Source organism: Astatotilapia calliptera, chromosome 18 (genome assembly GCF_964374335.1).
Source record: "Astatotilapia calliptera chromosome 18, fAstCal68.1, whole genome shotgun sequence".
Classification (NCBI taxonomy): domain Eukaryota; kingdom Metazoa; phylum Chordata; class Actinopteri; order Cichliformes; family Cichlidae; genus Astatotilapia; species Astatotilapia calliptera.
Genome location: NC_137439.1, coordinates 8,355,576 through 8,379,551, shown reverse-complemented (window position 1 = coordinate 8,379,551; position 23,976 = coordinate 8,355,576). Strand labels below are relative to the sequence as shown.

Here is a 23,976-nt window from a genome sequence, read left to right as displayed (position 1 = left end):
TTCAACTTTTTAAGTTCCTAAAGAGAGTTCTTAAAGTACGATTTATATTTGAGTATAGCTTCTGAATGGTTCTAATGATGCATACTGTGGTTCAATCAATTTTCATTATTCGGGTTTCATAACTGAAAAGTGGGATTTTTGGCTCACAATGAAAGGTCAAGCAATGCAATTCATTCTTTTCTCCTCACCAGAACTTATTTCATCTCATCCAATCTACATGGACATCTAATACATCACTTATCTATAAATGGTGTCTTTTTTTTATATTCACATCTGTCTGCAGGAGCTGGAGGCTGGTCTCCTCTCATCTCAGACAAGTATCAGTGGTTGGAGGTCGACTTAGGCGAGCGCACCAAGATCTCAGCTGTTGCCACACAAGGCCGTTATGGCAGCTCGGATTGGCTGACGTCCTACCTGCTGATGTTCAGTGACACGGGACACAACTGGAAGCAGTACAGACAGGAGGACAGCATAGGGGTGAGTAGGGTTTGGCGATCTTCTCCATAGTTCTATTGTCCCCCTGTGATATAAGTGTCCCCCCCGCCCCCTTCCATCCACGAGCAGGGAAGGTAGCTGAACAGGTAGTTGTTAAGGCAGCTGTCCAGCTTCCATAAAACATACAGTGCTGTGTGGGAAATAGAAAAACGCCACCGGCGCTACTGCTATGAGACAGATGGAGAGAAAGACCGAGGATTGTTTTTACACTTCCAGCATGATAAGAAACACGTTGGCTACACCAGCAGGAGAACATCATTTAGATATAATTGTGAATCGTTTAGTCTGACATAATTAGTGCCTGTAAGTGGGCTTTTTCAGTCTGTTTTTGTATATGTGGAACATAGCTCATCTGTCTCTATTCTTCACCATGACCTCACCACACACAGCAGTCTTTTACCAACAAACACACAAAATAAAGAAGTTTCATAGACCAGAGTGACAACAGACTAAAATACCCTCTTCCTATTTTTGTGATGCTGACTGGTGAATGTAGCTGCTCTCCTGCCAACAATCCTTTTCCCCAGGTTTCTCCTGTTTCCAGGAAAAATTCACAATGACTGTTGACTCCCTGAGCCTGGTTCTGCCAGAGGTTTCTTCCTGTCAAAAGGGAGTTTTTCCTTCCCACTGTTGCCAAAGTGCTTGCTCACAGGGGTCCTGATTTTTGGGGTTTTCTCTGTTTTTTCTGTATTGATGTAAGGTCTCTACCTTACAACATAAAGGACATTGCGGCGCTATTGAAAATCAAATTGAATTCAATGCTGTAATCCATAATCCATGCATCCATAAATTTTGTTAGTTTGTCTTTTACCCCAGTGCCAAATTGACAAAGAAGCACAGTCTACATACACAGTCCACACACTACACAATTTCAACTCACATTTCACTGCAACCTGGAAACAACAATCCTATTTCAGGACTTTGTAAGCAGCTAATCACTGCATCCGCATTAAAGTCAGATGCTGAATAAATGAGCTTGCTGTCTTTGCTGATTCTGTTGCCTCACTACCTGCAGTACAGACACAATAAGTGTTACACAATAAAATAAGTGAACCAAAAGAGAACTTTTTGGATGTGTGTGGCATTGAGTTGTTCAGTTTCCCCAACAATCACTCTTTCCAGCCACATTAAATGAGTCAAAAACTTAATAAGTCTAAGCTCCTACCCTGTATTGCACTGTGGTGTTTCCCCCCAGGGATCACTAAACAGGATGCATTTATTGTAAGTCATATGAAGTGATGTGTTGTCTTGTTGTGGCTTGATCTGTCCTGTACAGATAAACTCAGCCATTATGCATTTATCCTTTCATTTCTGATGTATGAGCCCAGGTTGGAATCTGCTGAGTCTGCAGACCTTCTGACACCACTGTTAGCTGCAGATCATGAGGAGAGAGGCAGTCAAATGGGGCAGTCAAAAATAGATAGATAGATGATAGATGGATAGATTTAAATAACAGTTCTTCTTGCTCTTGCTGTTCAAAGCACTTTATGTTTTGTTGCTTGTTGAAGCGCTTTGAAAAGTCAGAAAGACTAAAATAAATTATATATAAATACCACTCTACTTACATTGTACCCTTTAATATGATTCAAACTAAATGCAAATAAGATCCGACATTTAAGACTTATAGACATACCCCTTCTATCAGAAAATACAGATTTGTCTTATAAAGGCTAACCCCAGCTGTACACGATGAACCTTTGATTTTTAATCTCAAATCAAACATGTGATTATTGCATTTTAAGTGCAAGAAGGTTAAGGCCATTGTTTGTTTTTAAAGACAAAAAGCAGTGATTAAACACATTATTCTGCTCTTATCTGTCCAAAACAGCTTCACCTACAACTAGTCATCTAAGAGAACAGAAAAGGGCATGTGTCACTCACAGACTCCGATGAACCCTTGGCCATTCGATCTTAAAAAAAGATGTAATGATCTAACAAATTAAGTCCATCCACAATGTCTGCTGATGTTGCATCATACACTTGATCGCTTGACACTTTTTGCTGTTGATTAGTGGAAGATGTGTGTGACCCAGGAGTATAGATGAGACTGAATGGAAAGAGCGTGTGTTTTAAAAAACAAAAACATTCTGTGCTTCTCATTAATTCATTTTTTATATACATTTCATTTTTAGGCCACGTGATAAAAAAGCCCTCACTCTTACACACTCAGTTAGGTGTTTCACTAAAGTACATCCTAAAGACAGAACCAGAGTACACAGACAGATAACAAATGTAAAGGAAAACCAGAACCACTTAAGTCCAGTAAGTCTTTCTACCATAGGAGGATTTTGCTCACGGGGCTTATTTCCACTTGTCTCCGTAAGGATCAGTGCAAATTAACCAAAAATGATCACGTTTGTGCTGCGATGAATGACTGTGTACTCATCACAGTACTGTTTGCACTGGGTGAAATAGACATGAAAGGATCAGTGAAGCTGTTCTGGAAATCCTGTGCAGGCCCAAAGCCTTAATCAGACACCTTCTGTAGAATTCTTCTGTAATTTGTTACCTTCCTGTGGATCATTTTATTACTTTTCCCCCACTGATCACAACTAACAACATGGCAGAAACATGGCAAAACATAGGCATGAAGTGATAAAGCCTCAGCTGGTCTCTGTAGGGCTGATTAATGAAAAAAATCAACAAGATGGGTCACAGACGCAGCGAGGCATCGCCTCCCGCCTCTTCGTAGACACAGCACTTCCCTTTGGCGTTTTCTCATTGCACAAGTGTCATGTTGGACTCTGTTGTATTTGTCCCACTGCAGTGGCGATACATGGTTTAGTATAATGGCACTAGAATACTAAGTAGTTTTGGTGTTGAAAGCAAACACAGTGATGAATCCTGTCAGCTCAGTGAGCCACTTCAAAATATGTACCTGCATGCTCCCTGTGACTTGGACACTAGCTCAAACAACAAACCTGTAAAGTTTTCCACTGTGTACATGGACACTGATCCAGGAAGAAAGCGCATTTGTTACAGAGCTGCAGAGAGGAGCTTTGATTAGAAGTCGAGCTGAGTTTTAATCCAACTAATCTCAGAACTGTGGATCTTTTCTGAGAAAGCAGAGGAAACTGCTCCTAACAGTTTAAAAACATCTTGATCTGAGGTGCTACACAAGTTCTCTACAAACCCAGTCACATTTCAAAGGATTTTGGAAATTTGTGAATTTGTCAGCCAGGCATAAAGACTCTTCCAGAAGAGAAAGTTAATGGCAGAGTTCCTGGATCATTTGCGACTTTTGCTTTAGTGGGCAGAAGACCAGGGAAGGGAATTTGTTGTTTTCCTCTTCCTCTCTGAGGATGACATCTTTTTTCTCTCTCTCTCTTTTTCCTCAGAAGCCCGTGGGTGCTTGGAAATACTGCAATCCATCTTTTCTTTATTGTCTCGTTCCTCTTTATCTGTTTGCTTTCTCTTGCCTGGAGGGCTGAAGATGAGGAAACAAGTCCTGCTCTTTTCACTTTTCCCTGTTTCTCAAATTCCCTTTATTACTTTATTTTGTTTTCTTATTTGCTGTCTTTACTGCTTATCGCCCTCCTTCTTCTCGCCAGGTGATTCTCTTCCCCCTCTGTCATTTTCCACTGATACTCATCACTCTGGTGCATCCTTCCTGCTGTTTGCCTCAATGCTTTGAGCAGATGAAACACTCAGCCTCTCACTTTTTTGGACTGCAGCTTTCACTCAACTCCATACGAACAGAAACATTACTCTTACACTCCTAAACAATTCTGTATCGGATTTTTCTCAGCAGAACAGCACTGGCCCTGAATTCCAGCACTTTAAAGTAATGTAGTAATGCCTTCTCCTCCTCTCTGATGAGGTCTCTGTCTTGAGTCAAGGTTGCAGGTCTGGTTCACAAATTTTTCATCTTTGAGTCAGAATATTTATGCTCACATCCTGTCTGCAAACAACATGCTGTTATTTTAACAATCATCTATTGTTCTTTTAGTCTCTTCAAAGGAACATGTAGTATCAAAAACCTCCTAACATTAATGGAACATTCCTGTTAAGAAAAACCTGGTGCAATTGGATCACATGATACAAATAATACAATTTATTCCAAACTTACTGATGTTGCAGATTAATTAACTGCTTTAATCTTTTCTTTTCTTTTTTACCTTATAATAGCTTTCCACTTAAAATTTCAGCTGTTTTCAGCTTCTTAAATATAAGAATGCTTTAAGAGCTGAGTATATGTTTTCTTTTAAGAGAGCATCAGTATCATGTTATATGTGAGGATTTTCAGATGTTTCAAAAGACCAAGAGTTTAAAGTTTTCATCCTCTAAAGAACAAAGTGAACTAAATCATACATAAAAGTCTCAAAAATGAATTCTCAGATTTCACATTGAATGTTTTTTTTTCCTTTCAGTCAAACATAGAGTCTCTTTTCATCATATGATGTGATCCAATTCACTTTCTTTTGATTACAGAGGAATTAATAAGTTAATTAAGTGTCTAAGTTTTATTCAGTATTGGGAGAGCGAGTTAACCTGCGTGTCAACTTCGAGGGAGGCATGTAATTAGGGTAGATAGCCAGATGGAGGAGATGGAAAGAAATCCATCAGGCATTATGCCCAGAGTCTGAGAGAGACCGACAAACCAATTCGCTGCTAACACTCCACATTTTATGGAAGGATTTTAGCATAAAGTAGGTTAATGAATATAATTTCCTCAAAGGAAAAGTTTCCAAATCTGAAAAGATACAAACTGCTGTTAAACTTCCCCCTCACCTCTGCTTCCTGCCTCATCTGCCCATCAGAAACAGCTTTTTCTATACAGCATGGTGTGTCTCCAATTCCTAATGGAAATGTGCTGTGTCCTTAACATGGTCATTATATAAGCTGCCAGTGTGATCAGCTTTATTTTATACATTTAAGTACAACACAGATGGCATATCTCTGCCTTTCATTTTACCCAATTAAAAGCGCTGTGTGTCTACATAGGTGGTAAGCCAAGTGAGAACTAGATAAAACAGCCTAGACTGGATGACCTTGAGATTAAATCAAATAAAAAAGCTACAAATAATCATAAATTTGTGTTTTTAGAAATACAGAAAAAGCGCTGACCCTCCATCTCAGAAGCTGAATCACTACTATTGATCGTCCTGCTTTTACAGCCCATTGATTAAAGATTGAAATAGTCCACAGTCAGACACAAAACTCTTATTTGTTTCAACAAAAAGGTGGAATAGCGTTGTGATTAAAGGAGTATCAGAGCAAGGAAAGAATATTGTGAATATTGCATCAGTAATTGCACTACATGTGGATGTATTTGACCCTGTACACAGTAAATGTCCCCTTTTAATGATGCTAATGGGACGGTTGATCTTGTTGAGTGGACAGCTGCTAAATGATTTTCAGTTATTTCGGTGCTTCCTTAACACTTACCGATTTATCGTCAATTAAAAATGTTACTTTACTGCTTTTATATTTTTGCTTTCGATGCTTTGGTGAATGTGGGAAAATTTTGACATGATAAACATTACAGCTTGCTACATATATCATATCATATCTTACTCTTTAATATCAAGATGATTGCAGTCATAGGCTACTCTTGTGGCTTAGTCCCTGGGGGAGATTTTCCAATATGTCAGGACTTTAGGTGGAGCCACAAGACACCCAATCAAAGACCTCCTCTTCCCCCAGCCATTCATTCTTCAACAATGCAAAAAAAAATTAACAGAAAGCAAACAACAAAAAGATACGCCGACAGTAGTCTTGGTTGATATATTATTATATTATTGGGAATGTGGATTATACAGTGTGAATTATATGCCCTCAAAGCTTCCTCAAACACGATTGGTCAAGAAAGCTCGGACTGCAAGCACATTACAATCCATTTTCTTCCGCTTATCCGGGGCAGCAGCCCAAGCAGAGAAGCCCAGACCTCCCTCTCCCCAGCCACCACCTCAACTGGCTCCTTTCGATGTGGAGGAGCAGCGGCTCTACTCTGAGCCCCTCCCGAATCGCCGAACTTCTCACCCTATCTCTAAGGGAGAGGCCAGCCACCCTTCGGAAGAAGCCCATTTCCGCCGCTTGTATTCAGGATCTCGTTCTTTCGGTCACTACCCACAGCTTGTGATCTTAGGTGAGGGTAGGGGCGTAGATCGACTGGTAAATTGAGAGCTTCGCTTTTACACTCAGCTCTCTCTTCACCACAACAGATCGGTACAGCGTCGGGCAGCCTTGGCGGAGCGCATCACCCACCAGGAACGAGTCCGACTTATTGCCGGCTATGCAGGCCAAGCTCTTGCAACTGCTGTATAAGGACAGAATGGCCCATAGCAATGGGCCAGACACCCCATACTCCAGGAGCACCCCCTACAGGACCCCCCGAGGGACATGGTCGAATACCTTCTCAAAGTCCACAAAACACATGTAGACTGGTTGGGCAACCTACAAACAGGAAACCAAAAAACTTGAATTTCCAGTGCAAATATTTATATATGTAAATATTTACATGTCATTTTTTTTCTCTGCTTGTATGTTTTTAGTCATTTCCAGGTAACAGCAATGCAGACAATGTGGTTCAATACAAGCTGCAGCAACCAGCGATTGCACGTTTTCTCCGCCTCATTCCTCTGGACTGGAATCCCAGCGGACGGATCGGACTGCGACTGGAAACCTACGGATGTCCTTACAGTAAGTTCTGTCTTCTTTATCCCGACTGGATCACCTGAATTTTATTCAGTCTTTTCTTGAGAAATGTATACATTTCATGATTTTGTTATTGGGCTGCTTTTCTTTCACTGAAAGCCTTTTGTTAAGAGTTAAGAGCTGCTTTTATACATGCTGGCCCCAGCAGCCGTAGCATCAGTACAATGAACTAAACAAATACGACATTGGTTTTGCACATAAGCATTGCTGTCAGATTTATTCACATTCAGTTACATAACATATGTGAGTTGTTGTTTTTTTTCCATATAAAATATGAATCCTCTTGACTCAGCATGACTTTAAACACATTAGACTATATTTTCAATGAATGGAACTCCTCTTCATCCTGGTCTTTATTCCCTTTACAGCTAAAGTGTACAGTCAGACGTACAGGCTTTGCTCATTTTCTTAAACGAGCAGGTGTTTGTAGTCTTTTGTCTTCTCAGCGTTCATTTGCTGCTCTGCCCTGATTTCTGTGCTCTAATCAAAACACGACATACTCATGAATATCAAAAGCAACTCCATATATTTACATATACATGCTAGAATATACTTAGCAAACAATAACTATTCATGTGCAAACACGGTTTCCTGGGATTTCCTCCACAGCCGTCTCTGTGTATTATTTCAAGTTTCCGCCTATATTTCGCCGGCTGTACTCTGAGTGGAATATTAGAGAGTGATATTATACCCCTCTCGTCAAAAAAAGTGACAGGTTGCTTCCGGAGCTCATTAATTATTCATGAGCTCCGGAAGTCCGGAAGTAGGAAGTAATTAAATTATCCCCTAATTAAATTATCCTCTAATTAAATTAGCTCCGGAAGTCCGGAAGTAGGAAGTAATTAAATAATAAAAATATGATATTCATAAAAATATGATATTCATAAAAATATGATATTCATAAAAATATAATTGATTATTTAGAAAGTTTCTTATATATCAAAATAGCATTCTTTTATTTCTTTAAGCAATTAAAAAATTTATTTATTTTTTTATGCTCAAAAAACGCCATCTGGTGGTGGGTCAGTGTGTGCGCGCGCCCGCGCGCGCCCGAGGCTGTGTGTCTGGGCGCGCGGGGGCGCGCCCGTGTCTCCGGACCGTGCTCTCTCGGGCTCCGTGCTCATGTGTTTAAAAATGTATTAAACCATATTAAAATTGTTTAGTTAAACTTGTGCTTTTGTAACGTTCAGTATGGCCACAAACACATGCTGCATGCCTTGGGGGAAAACTTTATTTAGATTTATATGCATTTGTAGATTTAGAATAAAACTCATACTCAGAAAAAACAACTCGCGATCCCCGCAGCCCCCTTAACCTAATCCTTAGATACATAAGCAGGGAAAACTCCTTAAAAAACCCTCCGCTATTTCTCCAAAACCCTACAATAACTTGTTAGGGTACCCCCTCTATTCCCAAAACCTTATATTCGATAACAGGGAAAATCCTGAAAAAATCCTTAGTCTTTTTTCTCAAATTCAGCGCCCCGCGGCTCCCTTCATGCTCAGCCAAACAAAGCCAAAACTCCTTTTAAAAATTTCTCCGCGATTTCTCCAAAACCCCTAGAATAACTTGTTAGCTACCCCTCTATTCCCAAAAACCTTATATTCGATAACAGGGAAAATCCTTATTCTTTTTTCCTTCAAAAACTTCCCTCTTACTAGCAAGCTCTAAAATTCAACCCACACTCTAAGTTCTACCTCGCTCTTAATCGCACCGATCCCGCAACTTCTTGCAGAGCACAATTTGTCCTGCTTGTTCGCTCCCCGCTCTGCTCCCTAATGCGCTGCTTACCTCGTTTGAAAATTCCCCCCTTAGACCAACTCCGCCTCACTGCGCCCCGCTGCCAATCACATAACCCTTGCACCGCTCCCTTCGCACCCCGGTTAGCCAATCCACTCCAGGTCTGATTTTACGATCTCCCGCTGATGTTAAGACTATCTTCGAACCCCCAGAAGACCCCTGCCTTCAGCCATATCAACAACTGGAACCGCTCAGACTGCTTGCGACTTCGCATAGGGAGCGGCCGATTTCAACAGCAACTTGCGTCTCTTTCCTTATCCGCATATCATTCGGTAAGTGTTAATCTTGCTCTCTAACTACATTTTTGCATTTTCCTTTTTACCATTCTGTCAATCCTTTCATTTAAAAAAATAAATAAATATCACAATGGTTTGTAACAGGTACAATACACCATCCATCCATCCATTCGCCTCCACTTATCCTTTTCTCAGGCTCGCGCGGTGCGCTGGAGCCTATCCCACGTACAATACACTTTAAAATATATATAAGCTCCACTTTTAACTCCCGTAAAAGTTTATACATTACATCTCTACATCACCTATCATGGCCTCATCGGGTATCTCATATCATCTTGTTATTGTTATGTTATGCTCCTTTGATATTTTGCTAGTTTGCGTGTTTTAAAACTCTTTTTGTTTTTCTTTATATTTTTAGACCCAGATGTGTTAACCTGATCCCTGCGAAACACCAGCTCTGCGTGGATTTTGACCGCGAGTGACCGGATGTTGTTTCCGGCCTGAGGTTGCCTGAAATGCCGTGAGGCTCGTTTGAAAGATTGCGCCCGAGACCAACTCCGCCTCCAAGGCATGCCTACCTTTAGCTGCCACCAGTGAGATATCAGAGCCGGGCTCCACATATCCAATCAGGAGCACGAGCAAGACAGCTTTTGCAGACTCTCCAGAAATATACAAGTCCTTACCAACTGCTCTGCAACCCAGTGTTTCTGGTCCCCTCACTAACATCGCTTTTTGAGATATTTTTTATGAACCACCAAAAAAGCAATTTTACCCCACAGTACAGAAGACTGGGTCTGAGGGCAGCAGCGGGGACAAATGATTGTAATGAAGCGACGGACATTTCATGGCTGGTCTTGCATAATCGTGAGTTATTATGTCATATGGTGATAAGTACATAGTTTTGCAAGAGGCATACAAGCACTGTGGAAAAAGTAATCATAAAACTGTTTTTGTGAACACCCTACGTTATGCTTTAAAAAATGTGATACATGTAATGTGATCATCAAAGAACATGATTTTTTAAAAAAAACAAAAACTTTTATTCTTATGCTTTTAAAGTATGTCAGATTATCTTAAAACACTTATTTGTATGTTATAATGTTTTTCTTACACCATGTGTAATTTTTATAGACACCTTATTCATTGTAGCAATGTGTAATTATGTATCTTTGATAAATAAATAAAATATTTAATCTTGTATTTGTGTACTTTCTGGTGATTCAATAAAAAATTAGTCACATATCGCTCTGATAAACACAGATGGCTGAAAGAAATGTTTGATGGAACAAAGGAAACAAGTGTCTTGCTGCTAAACTTTTAAGTCACCATGGTTTAAATGAGAAAGTCTGTATGTAAAACATGAAAAACTCCATATCAGTGATATCTACAAAGGTGTACTCATTTCTTTGTAATGGTACTTTACTGTTCCAATGAAACAAAAAGAAAATCTCATTTTTAAAGTACATTTTTTGGCCATCCTGACCTATTTTCAGGGGCAAGAATGTTGATGTTAGACTGTGTTTTAAATCAGGTTGTGATCTTAAACTAACTATCACAGCACTGATTTCAGTTGTAATGTCAATTAGAATCCCAATTTGGCTTTTCTCCAGTCAGTGTTATGGTGAAATTTAACTTGTTCTTTTGTGTAATTGCACATGGCCCAGCAAAGGACCCCTTAGTAAGCTGTACAGCATAAGTTTTCAATTCACTTTTGTCAGAAAACTTCACAGTATGAGAAGTTACAGCACAGTTTCTCCAAACGTGTGGTTCTTTTTCAGCCAGCGTGCTTTTAGAGCATCTACATTAGCTCATGTAGTAAAAGTACAATCAGTAAGTGTACTTTAACATTTGAGATTCCGAGTGACTCTTGCTTAGATCATGTGAACTATATCATGAACCTTTTTTTGTATAATGCATCAAACGTGTTCAAATCCGTTTATTTTCAATTTATTTTAACTAATCTAGAGACAAGCAAGTCCTTTTTAGCTTCTGTTATGTATTTACCTCTCACGCGTTAAACTAAATGTTAGTGTTCTCAGAGTTAACATGTCTCATGTTGCCATGTTGTATTTCTAATACCCAGCCTCAGTGTTCGCCCTGTTGACCCTCAAATCCAAACACCAATGATCTAGATATTCACAAAATTCATAAGGAGATTCTTAAGGTCTTAAGTTTTGTTGTTTTTATGTTTTACAAAAAAAAACTTCACATTTTTTATATTTTTAAACGAAAGTGACATGCAAGGATATTTTTCTTTAGTGATGTTGCTTCAGCAATCTCAAATACTAATTATTCTGGGAATTTTTATGGTCAAACTATGTGATTTTCCAAATGTGTGTGTGTGGAGTAAAATGACCTTGTTCTTATGATGTTGTCACCGTGAATCATTTAGGATTAACAACACAAATTGTATCGATAGCAGAAACAGTCTTATAACTTATAATTCTCACACGTTACCGCTAGTTTTACAAACGCAGTCTTCTTCAGCTCTGTTTATGTAGCTTTTATGAAACTGATTTTCCATAGTACAAGTAGAATTTAATTTTTATTTGCTCTCCAGTATAAATGCAATAATTTGCAGGCTTTTTACTGAAACTCTCACAATGCAACACTCAATGCTCAGAGCTTCATATATCAACAGCTCTGAAAATATCTTCTTTTTTAAAGTAATGTAGGACAGGATCTCTCACTCTCTGTGTCTCAAAAAAAACCCAACTAAACTGGCAATCACCACTAAACAAATGAAAGTAGTTTATGGCTTTTTTATCAGCTGCATTTCTTTCATTTATGTATTGATCCCATTGTTTATTGGTAATGCTTTTAGGTCACTGTTTTAGCATGTCTGCCTCACACTCCATTTAAACAGTTTAACAGATAGTGGGGTCTGGTAAGGAAGTTGGGGGGAAGCAGACAACTCCACAGGAAGAGTCTTTTTGTCTTTTCTCCACTGTAAAAGATAGCAAGGCAGTGTGAAACTTTCTTTGCGGGAAAGACAAAACTGAGAGCCATGCTAGGCTCAGTGAGAGACTCTGCTCACCCTCTGCCCCAGCGATGGCAGTCCCTCACCAAGCTTGATTTCTGTTCTTTGTCTTGATTAAAGAATGTTAGCTACCGCTCATCGCTTGTCTGCAGGCTTTATTAAACGGAAAACTTCCACAACAACCTCTAAACAGTGGTTTATGGCTTTTTGTCACCTGCAACACCATGTAACACTTGGATGTTAGATTCTTTTACCAGTCAGTGTTGTTAGCCCCAACCCCCAGGCTCCAGCTGTCTGAGCTCTAACCCTGGCTGCCAAATGTCCCCCTGAGGCCTTTGTACCTTTTACCACCAGACTAAGTTTGTAGTCCTATCTACTAATATTATTTTATTTTTTTATTATAGCACAAGTTTCAGTTAGGTTACTACTTTGACTTCCTCAATTTGAGCACATTTCTGACCCGATACTTTATCAAGCTTTTACTCGAGTGTTTTTGACACTAGCAGCTGTACTTCTACTTAAGTGAAAATTGCCTGCAATTTTGCCACCTCAGTTGCCACTTTTCTGGAGTTTGTACACGTTTTATATTGAAACGTTCAACGTTTTACGTGTTATCCTTGATCACAGTTCTAAACAAGTTAACTTTCTTCACTTCAAAGTAACCCAAAAAAGAAACTATATGTCCAGTTCTCTTTACTCCAAACCTGGTTTAAGGCTATGCTGTTGTTGTGATATGGCCATACAAATAATATTAAGTTTAATTAATCTTTTAAAAAATGGCTGCTTCATGGCTACCTGTTCAGAGAATTTGCAGACTTTTATGGAAACTGTCACAATGTAACACTCTCACTGTCAAAACAGGGTTGATCCATGTTTCTATGAACACTGATTAATATATCAACAGCTCTGAAAATCCTTTTTTTTTTTTTAAGTAAAGCAGAACAGGATCTCTGTATCTCTAAAAATCCCAACAAAACTGGCAATCACCTCTAAACAAATGGAAGTAGTTTATGGATCTTTATCACCTGCAACACCATGTAACACCTAGATGTTAGACTCTTTTACCATCACATTTGCAAGGGTTTATGTGTTATCCTTGATCACAGTTCTAAATAAGTTAACTTTCTTGACATAAAAGTAGCCCAAAGAAGACAAATATATGTCCAGTTCTTTTTTACTCCAAACCTACTGATCGGAAAACATTATGTGATGCTGGAAGTTTTCATCCTATCCATCTGCAAAACAAGTTTACCTGTAAGCCAACACATTAGACGTAAGCAAATTTGTGAAATTCCTGAACAATGTGCTTTGTGGAGTAGCAGTAGTACTAGAACTAGTACTAGTAGTCCTAGTATTCTGCAGCAACCAGGCTTCAAGAGTGATCACTCTTCTGGCTTTCAAATGGTGAAAACATGTCACAGTCTTAACCGCAAATCAGAAATGTTGGTAAATTTAAAAAGGAATTTAAACGTCAGCTTTGACATAGACACAGACTTTATTAATGCCACACTCAGGAAATTCACATGTTACACATGATTTAGTTCACCTGCTAAATCCCCAGAGCAATAACCCCATCAGCATCATTAGCCTGAGTGTTGATCCTCCAGGTGAGTGAGTGGAGTTGAGTGTGTGTGTGTGTGTGTGTGTGTGTGTGTGTGTGTGTGTGTGTGTGTGTGTGTGTGTGTGTGTGTGTTTAAATTATTTCACGAACTGTCCAGGAATTACAGAGAGCTTTATACTGATATGGTAAAATTCTCTGAGTGTATTGGTTGTATATGACAAGTATTTGTAAATCATTAGTAGTTACTCTTGCATAGGTGTTTTGCTTGTTTTAAATTTGTGCACTATTTATTTTTTGTATTTTGTAATGAATCTCTAATTCACTTTTTCTTGTTGGCCTTGTTGTGTGTACCTCACAAGTCAAATTATACATTGTGATGGAGCAGTCACAATACACCCGCACGAGACACAGTTTGATTTTTCTAACACAGAGTTTGTATGAAGTTCACTTTATCAGCTGAAAATATTAAAGCCAGAACTTACAAGATCAAAAACCTTTTACTTCATGTACAGGGTTTCCAAAAAAGTTTTATTTCAGGTATATAAACCATTACATTTGATTCAAGTAAAACAAATAATTACATTGATTCTTGTAAAGTTTTTCCAAGAAAGTTTTATTTGATGTAACGGGTTTCCAAAATTATTTAATTTGATGTAATGAAACCAATAGATTTGAATGGGGTAAAACAAATAACTCGATTGATTCTTGCAATGCTTTTCCAAGAAAGTTTTATTTGATGTAACGGGTTTCCAAAAAAAAGTTGTATTTCAGGTATATAAACCAATACATTTGATTCAAGTAAAACAAATAATTACATTGATTCTTGTAAAGAGTTTCCAAAAAGGTTTTGACTGGCAACAACGCTCACCTGCTAAATCCAACAGAACACCACTGGGACATTATGTTTCACTCCATCTGACTGTGCAGGAGCTCAGTGTTGGGTATGGTAAATGGTCTGTTTCATATTTAGTGCTTTTAGACTCTTCCTGGTTGTTGATGAGACTTTGCAGAAAGCAGCTTCACCTCTGATCACACACACACACACACACACACACACACACACACACACACACACACACACACACACACACACACACTCAACTCCACTCACTCACCTGGAGGATCAACACTCAGGCTAATGATGCTGATGGGGTTATTGCTCTGGGGATTTAGCAGGTGAACTAAATCATGTGTAACATGTGAATTTCCTGAGTGTGGCATTAATAAAGTCTGTGTCTATGTCAAAGCTGACGTTTAAATTCCTTTTTAAATTTACCAACATTTCTGATTTGCGGTTAAGACTGTGACATGTTTTCACCATTTGAAAGCCAGAAGAGTGATCACTCTTGAAGCCTGGTTGCTGCAGAATACTAGGACTACTAGTACTAGTTCTAGTACTACTGCTACTCCACAAAGCACATTGTTCAGGAATTTCACAAATTTGCTTACGTCTAATGTGTTGGCTTACAGGTAAACTTGTTTTGCAGATGGATAGGATGAAAACTTCCAGCATCACATAATGTTTTCCGATCAGTAGGTTTGGAGTAAAAAAGAACTGGACATATATTTGTCTTCTTTGGGCTACTTTTATGTCAAGAAAGTTAACTTATTTAGAACTGTGATCAAGGATAACACATAAACCCTTGCAAATGTGATGGTAAAAGAGTCTAACATCTAGGTGTTACATGGTGTTGCAGGTGATAAAGATCCATAAACTACTTCCATTTGTTTAGAGGTGATTGCCAGTTTTGTTGGGATTTTTAGAGATACAGAGATCCTGTTCTGCTTTACTTAAAAAAAAAAAAAGGATTTTCAGAGCTGTTGATATATTAATCAGTGTTCATAGAAACATGGATCAACCCTGTTTTGACAGTGAGAGTGTTACATTGTGACAGTTTCCATAAAAGTCTGCAAATTCTCTGAACAGGTAGCCATGAAGCAGCCATTTTTTAAAAGATTAATTAAACTTAATATTATTTGTATGGCCATATCACAACAACAGCATAGCCTTAAACCAGGTTTGGAGTAAAGAGAACTGGACATATAGTTTCTTTTTTGGGTTACTTTGAAGTGAAGAAAGTTAACTTGTTTAGAACTGTGATCAAGGATAACACGTAAAACGTTGAACGTTTCAATATAAAACGTGTACAAACTCCAGAAAAGTGGCAACTGAGGTGGCAAAATTGCAGGCAATTTTCACTTAAGTAGAAGTACAGCTGCTAGTGTCAAAAACACTCGAGTAAAAGCTTGATAAAGTATCGGGTCAGAAATGTGCTCAAATTGAGGAAGTCAAAGTAGTAACCTAACTGAAACTTGTGCTATAATAAAAAAATAAAATAATATTAGTAGATAGGACTACAAACTTAGTCTGGTGGTAAAAGGTACAAAGGCCTCAGGGGGACATTTGGCAGCCAGGGTTAGAGCTCAGACAGCTGGAGCCTGGGGGTTGGGGCTAACAACACTGACTGGTAAAAGAATCTAACATCCAAGTGTTACATGGTGTTGCAGGTGACAAAAAGCCATAAACCACTGTTTAGAGGTTGTTGTGGAAGTTTTCCGTTTAATAAAGCCTGCAGACAAGCGATGAGCGGTAGCTAACATTCTTTAATCAAGACAAAGAACAGAAATCAAGCTTGGTGAGGGACTGCCATCGCTGGGGCAGAGGGTGAGCAGAGTCTCTCACTGAGCCTAGCATGGCTCTCAGTTTTGTCTTTCCCGCAAAGAAAGTTTCACACTGCCTTGCTATCTTTTACAGTGGAGAAAAGACAAAAAGACTCTTCCTGTGGAGTTGTCTGCTTCCCCCCAACTTCCTTACCAGACCCCACTATCTGTTAAACTGTTTAAATGGAGTGTGAGGCAGACATGCTAAAACAGTGACCTAAAAGCATTACCAATAAACAATGGGATCAATACATAAATGAAAGAAATGCAGCTGATAAAAAAGCCATAAACTACTTTCATTTGTTTAGTGGTGATTGCCAGTTTAGTTGGGTTTTTTTTGAGACACAGAGAGTGAGAGATCCTGTCCTACATTACTTTAAAAAAGAAGATATTTTCAGAGCTGTTGATATATGAAGCTCTGAGCATTGAGTGTTGCATTGTGAGAGTTTCAGTAAAAAGCCTGCAAATTATTGCATTTATACTGGAGAGCAAAGAAAAATTAAATTCTACTTGTACTATGGAAAATCAGTTTCATAAAAGCTACATAAACAGACCTGAAGAAGACTGCGTTTGTAAAACTAGCGGTAACGTGTGAGAATTATAAGTTATAAGACTGTTTCTGCTATCGATACAATTTGTGTTGTTAATCCTAAATGATTCACGGTGACAACATCATAAGAACAAGGTCATTTTACTCCACACACACACATTTGGAAAATCACATAGTTTGACCATAAAAATTCCCAGAATAATTAGTATTTGAGATTGCTGAAGCAACATCACTAAAGAAAAATATCCTTGCATGTCACTTTCGTTTAAAAATATAAAAAATGTGAAGTTTTTTTTTGTAAAACATAAAAACAACAAAACTTAAGACCTTAAGAATCTCCTTATGAATTTTGTGAATATCTATCATTGGTGTTTGGATTTGAGGGTCAACAGGGCGAACACTGAGGCTGGGTATTAGAAATACAACATGGCAACATGAGACATGTTAACTCTGAGAACACTAACATCTAGATTAAGGTGTGAGAGGTAAATACATAACAGAAGCTAAAAAGGAGTTGCTTGTCTCTAGATTAGTTAAAATAAATTGAAAATAAACTGATTTGAACACGTTTGATGCATTATACAAAAAAAGCTTCATGATGTAGTTCACATGATCTAAGCAAGAGTGACTTGGAATCTCAAATGTTAAAGTACACTTACTGATTGTACTTTTACTACATGAGCTAATGTAGATGCTCTAAAAGCACGCTGGCTGAAAAAGAACCACACGTTTGGAGAAACTGTGCTGTAACTTCTCATACTGTGAAGTTTTCTGACAAAAGTGAATTGAAAACTTATGCTGTACAGTTTACTAAGGGGTCCTTTGCTGGGCCATGTGCAATTACACAAAAGAACAAGTTAAATTTCACCATAACACTGACTGGAGAAAAGCCAAATTGGGATTCTAATTGACATTACAACTGAAATCAGTGCTGTGATAGTTAGTTTAAGATCACAACCTGATTTAAAACACAGTCTAACATCAACATTCTTGCCCCTGAAAATAGGTCAGGGTGGCCGAAAAATGTACTTTAAAAATGAGATTTTCTTTTTGTTTCATTGGAACAGTAAAGTACCATTACAAAGAAATGAGTACACCTTTGTAGATATCACTGATATGGAGTTTTTCATGTTTTACATACAGACTTTCTCATTTAAACTGGTGACTTAAAAGTTTAGCAGCAAGACACTTGTTTCCTTTGTTCCATCAAACATTTCTTTCAGCGATCTGTGTTTATCAGAGCGATATGTGACTAATTTTTTATTGAATCACCAGAAAGTACACAAATACAAGATTAAATATTTTATTTATTTATCAAAAGATACATAATTACACATTGATACAATGAATAAGGTGTCTATAAAAATTACACATGGTGTAAGAAAAACATTATAACATACAAATAAGTGTTTTAAGATAATCTGACATACTTTAAAAGCATAAGAATAAAAGTTTTTTTTAAAAAAAATCATGTTCTTTGATGATCACATTACATGTATCACATTTTTTAAAGCATAACGTAGGGTGTTCACAAAAACAGTTTTATGATTACTTTTTCCACAGTGCTTGTATGCCTCTTGCAAAACTATGTACTTATCACCATATGACATAATAACTCACGATTATGCAAGACCAGCCATGAAATGTCCGTCGCTTCATTACAATCATTTGTCCCCGCTGCTGCCCTCAGACCCAGTCTGTGGGGTAAAATTGCTTTTTTGGTGGTTCATAAAAAATATCTCAAAAAGCGATGTTAGTGAGGGGACCAGAAACACTGGGTTGCAGAGCAGTTGGTAAGGACTTGTATATTTCTGGAGAGTCTGCAAAAGCTGTCTTGCTCGTGCTCCTGATTGGATATGTGGAGCCCGGCTCTGATATCTCACTGGTGGCAGCTAAAGGTAGGCATGCCTTGGAGGCGGAGTTGGTCTCGGGCGCAATCTTTCAAACGAGCCTCACGGCATTTCAGGCAACCTCAGGCCGGAAACAACATCCGGTCACTCGCGGTCAAAATCCACGCAGAGCTGGTGTTTCGCAGGGATCAGGTTAACACATGTGGGTCTAAAAATATAAAGAAAAACAAAAAGCGTTTTAAAACACGCAAACTAGCAAAATATCAAATAACATAACAATAACAAGATGATATGAGATACCTGATGAGGCCATGATAGGTGATGTAGACATGTAATGTATAAACTTTTACGGGAGTTAAAAGTGGAGCTTATATATATTTTAAAGTGTATTGTACGTGGGATAGGCTCCAGCGCACCGCGCGAGCCTAAGAAAAGGATAAGTGGAGGCGAATGGATGGATGGATGGTGTATTGTACCTGTTACAAACCATTGTGATATTTATTTATTTTTTTAAATGAAAGGATTGACAGAATGGTAAAAAGGAAAATGCAAAAATGTAGTTAGAGAGGAAGATTAACACTTACCGAATGATATGCGGATAAGGAAAGAGACGCAAGTTGCTGTTGAAATCGGCCGCTCCCTATGCGAACTCGCAAGCAGTCTGAGCGGTTCCAGTTGTTGATATGGCTGAAGGCAGGGGTCTTCTGGGAGCTCGGGGGTAGTCTTAACCTCAGCGGGAGAGCGAGTAATCGAGCCTGGAGCGGATTGGCTAACCGGGGTGCGAAGGGAGCGGTGCAAGGGTTATGTGATTGGCAGCGGGGCGCAGTGAGGCGGAGTTGGTCTAAGGGGGGAATTTTCAAACGAGGTAAGCAGCGCATTCGGGACCAGAGCGGGGAGCGAACAAGCAGGAAAAAATTGTGCTCTGGAAGCTGTTGCGGGATCGGTGCGATTAAGAGCGAGGTAGAACTTAGACTCTGCGTAGAATTTTAGAGGTAGCTAGCAAGAGGCAAGTTTTTGAAGAAAAAAAAAGAGTAAGGAGCTTTCCCAATGTTTTTGGATTATAGCGCTTTTTTTGGGGGAATAGAGGGGTAGCTAACAAGTTATTCTAGGGGTTTTTGAGAAATCGCGGAGAAATTTTTAAAAGGAGTTTTGGCTTTGTTTGGCTGAGCATGAAGGGAGCCGCGGGGCGCTGAATTTGAGAAAAAAGACTAAGGATTTTTTCAGGATTTTCCCTGTTATCGAATATAAGGTTTTGGGAATAGAGGGGGTACCCTAACAAGTTATTGTAGGGTTTTGGAGAAATAGCGGAGGGTTTTTTAAGGAGTTTTCCCTGCTTATGTATCTAAGGATTAGGTTAAGGGGGCTGCGGGGATCGCGAGTTGTTTTTTCTGAGTATGAGTTTTATTCTAAATCTACAAATGCATATAAATCTAAATAAAGTTTTCCCCCAAGGCATGCAGCATGTGTTTGTGGCCATACTGAACGTTACAAAAGCACAAGTTTAACTAAACAATTTTAATATGGTTTAATACATTTTTAAACACATGAGCACGGAGCCCGAGAGAGCACGGTCCGGAGACACGGGCGCGCCCCCGCGCGCCCAGACACACAGCCTCGGGCGCGCGTGGGCGCGCGCACACACTGACCCACCACCAGATGGCGTTTTTTGAGCATAAAAAAATAAATAAATTTTTTAATTGCTTAAAGAAATAAAAGAATGCTATTTTTTGATATATAAGAAACTTTCTAAATAATCAATTATATTTTTATGAATATCATATTTTTATGAATATCATATTTTTATTATTTAATTACTTCCTACTTCCGGACTTCCGGAGCTAATTTAATTAGGGGCTAATTTAATTAGGGGATAATTTAATTACTTCCTACTTCCGGACTTCCGGAGCTCATGAATAATTAATGAGCTCCGGAAGCAACCTGTCACTTTTTTTGACGAGAGGGGTATAATATCACTCTCTAATATTAAAATAGAAGTATAAAAATAAAAGGACATCAGCTCGTTTGCTTTGAATATACTAAAAAAGAAAAAGCAATTTCACAAATACGACTTGGTTTCAAAAGATGTCTTTTGAAAGTGTTCTACTTTTTCCATTTATTTCTAATTCATACTGAATGTCACTCTTAGAAGAAGACACATAGTCTTCTTTTCTTATAAGACTCTTTGTTCTTCTAATAAAAACAACCCGGCAGTGTGAAACTGTACCAACAGTGTCCTCAGATTTTCTTTAGTTTGTTCTTGGTGATCGCCACTTTTACGTGACATCTGTATTGTCTTTATAGTCTTACATCTTGTACTTGCATCTTCATCACATGTAATCTGCCAAGTATAAAGATGATTTATGCTAAAACCATTGTATATATCCTTATTTAACTGTATTTACTGTTGTCTGCGTGAGAAGAAGATGGATTTGGAGAAACATTAAAACATGGATTTTGATGAATAGCCTATAGTCGTTTGGAAATATTCAAAAGTTACTTACGGATATATTTGTGTGCTATATTTATCAGCTGGTGTCACAGTTGTCAGAGAAGATTCCTGGTGTTCCTGCAGAAAACTAATGCAGCATTCACGGCAGAATCCTCCCCGGAAAAACAAATGTAATACATCGCAGGGAGCTGCGATATAGCTGCTGGTGACAAACGGTTTGCCACAGTGTGAGAAATGCACTGAATGTAAATGCTCGGTGGATATTAGTCTTTTTTAAGGAAACACAAAATAATGTGTTTTGTAGTTAACATTATAAGAATGGATGGAGAACATTTTCCCTGGCCTACATGAGAGTTTAAACTTCTTAAAATCCATGCAAACCTGAACAAAAAAAAAACCTATTCATGATTAAAAAGTTAATTAGTGGAATTAGCCACACACCAGAGCTTTTTGGTTTCTGGAAGTGCTGGAAGTGTGATGATCTGTATTATTTGCTAATAGTGTAAAACACTGTAAGAAGGCAGAATAATGGAGTATAAATGAGGAGTATTTTTACTACATCTTCAGCAAAAGAGCATTTTTCTGTGAAAGGAAGATTTCTTTTTGCACTAGCGTCAAAAGTCTGTAAATGACAGTAGGTGGTTAAGCTGGTCCTGAAAGATACCAGCATCTGCTGGATGGATTTAAAGTTTATACAGTGAGTCATGGAGTAAAGATTATTTTCTTGGCACCACGAGGATGACTTTTGGAGTTAAATTATTACCACCCATGGGATAGTTTGTCTTAAATGTAGACACAGACAATTGTGCTGTCTGCAGCTTGCAATACAGAGGTGTCAAATGTTTAAGTTATTAAAGCGCAAGTTAATCTTAAGTGTGCAGGAGCACTATAAAAATACCTCCAGATCTATAGAACAACAAGTCCAGTTTGATTTTAGGAAGGCTAAACATCGATTATGATTCAGATCTCTGACTCAAATGACATTAAGAATTGGACAACCAGTCCCTTGACGTCCTCTATTCTTAACAACCTGTAACCCAATGCTTCCTACAGAAGCAAACAGTGGGAAATACAAACATTCTTCCCCATCTTCTCTGCAGTATTCCTGAAACCATCCCATGGGCCAGACTAGTCCATTTTGTAGGCCTTCTTGCTGATAACCACATGTCTTTGAAGTATGATATTCATACCAGTCTAAATTGCTCTCTGCTAATTAACTGATGCTAGAAAGCAACAGCATAGCTACAGGGACTTGTCTCCTCTATTTATGTATTTTTTATTAATTTCTTCCCATTGTCATATGTGTGTGTTTCTATGATTATATTTACTGCAATCAATCAAATATATGTGTGTAAAACTATGTCCAGCTAATTACTGCACTCACTATGTCCAGTGCTATTTCAGTACGCAGGTAGTGAGTCAAAAATAATCAACAATATGTTCTGGGGATAATTACAGGGATATGGCTGATTGTAATTACATAATACGTAATATTGTAGAACAAAATGTAATCTGGGACTTAATTAGAATGGCTTGATAGTCCACAGAGTCGACTTCAAGTAATGTTTTTTAGCTTTCAGTCGCAGAGGATGACTCAGTGCTTCTGAGCCCAAGCCTACTGCTCTGCAATCAGCAGGAAATACACTGTACAATGCAATAAGAGCATTACTGCAAGCAAAGTGGTTGGCTGATTGTAAGCCTTAGGAAGCCAAAGAGTTGCCAAGTCCATTAAGAAACATTCAGTCGGAGAAATTAGTTGTACAACTGAAAAGGCTTTTGATGCTGTACTCAGCCGCAGCTCTCTTTAAACAGTTCAGTATTTGCAGTTCATTCTTTACCACCTACACCGTTTTCCTCACATGACCTCAGCCCAAATCCCCAGCGAGCAGCACGCAGTAACTGAGAGACTTCTTGATGAAAAGTGTTAAGCAGAATACAGATTCAGTCCTTGCTGCAAGGTTTTCCCTCGCTGTTTAACAAATTGTCTGCTACAACCACAGAATTACAGGTACAAGTAGATGAGTAACAAGTGTGAGTAACTGTGAGTTTATGCAGGGTAGCATAAGCATTATTTAAGAACCTTGAATTAGAATATTACATGGTATTAATAGCAATTCTGACACCCAGTTATTAGTCGGAGCTTTGAACAATCTGATGCTGTAGGAAAATTGCACAAACACAAGGACTGTTGTCTGTTTCAGGGTTATATGATATGAACTGTTAAGCTTTTGCTTAAGATTCTGGTTTCAATGTTTTGCTCTCGTTTCTTTTATCATGAAATCTATTTTGTTTTTGATTTTTAGCCTCTGATGTGGTGAGCCTAAACGGTGGCAGCAGCAGCCTGGTGTACAGGCTGAGTCCCGGGCCGTGGCAGACATCCAAAGAGGTTGTCTCTCTGAAGTTTAAAACCCTGAGGAATTCTGGGATACTGCTGCATGCAGAGGGGCAGCAAGGCGTCAGCCTCAGCCTGGAGTTAGAGAGAGGAAAGCTACAGCTGCTGCTCAGACAAGGTACAACACAACACAAACATAATGGTAGCCATTTATGGAAGCAGACTTTTCCTCATACATACTGGAGTAGAAGTAATGGTATTTAAGAGAAAAACGTGGGACAGATTTATTAAAAACCTCTTTTAAAAAAATGTATTTAAAGAAATAGACACAAAAAAGATACGTTATTGGCCAAAACTATAACCTGATATAAATTTGTCTGATCTCCTAGTCGGGGTCATAATCTG

At 38.6% G+C, this 23,976-nt stretch overlaps 1 protein-coding gene and 2 long non-coding RNA genes across 3 annotated transcripts in view; 2 read left to right on the top strand and 1 right to left on the bottom strand.

Annotated features, from left to right (window-relative positions):
• Positions 1 to 23,976, top strand: part of LOC113011429 (contactin-associated protein-like 4) — a 163,400-nt gene that overhangs the window by 49,006 nt on the left and 90,418 nt on the right. The window contains exons 3-5 of the mRNA XM_026151015.2: positions 284 to 477; positions 6,990 to 7,137; positions 23,543 to 23,749. Of these exons, the coding sequence (XP_026006800.2) occupies positions 284 to 477; positions 6,990 to 7,137; positions 23,543 to 23,749 (549 nt within the window). The remainder of the gene's footprint in view (positions 1 to 283; positions 478 to 6,989; positions 7,138 to 23,542; positions 23,750 to 23,976) is intronic.
• LOC145422082 (uncharacterized) lies at positions 7,831 to 10,388 on the top strand. The gene is made up of 2 exons (XR_013903472.1): positions 7,831 to 9,224; positions 9,607 to 10,388. It is a non-coding gene; the product is annotated as an uncharacterized LOC145422082 (long non-coding RNA).
• On the bottom strand, positions 18,230 to 20,771 carry LOC145422081 (uncharacterized). Its single transcript, XR_013903471.1, has 2 exons — positions 19,375 to 20,771; positions 18,230 to 18,998 (listed from the first exon to the last, which is right to left on the bottom strand). It is a non-coding gene; the product is annotated as an uncharacterized LOC145422081 (long non-coding RNA).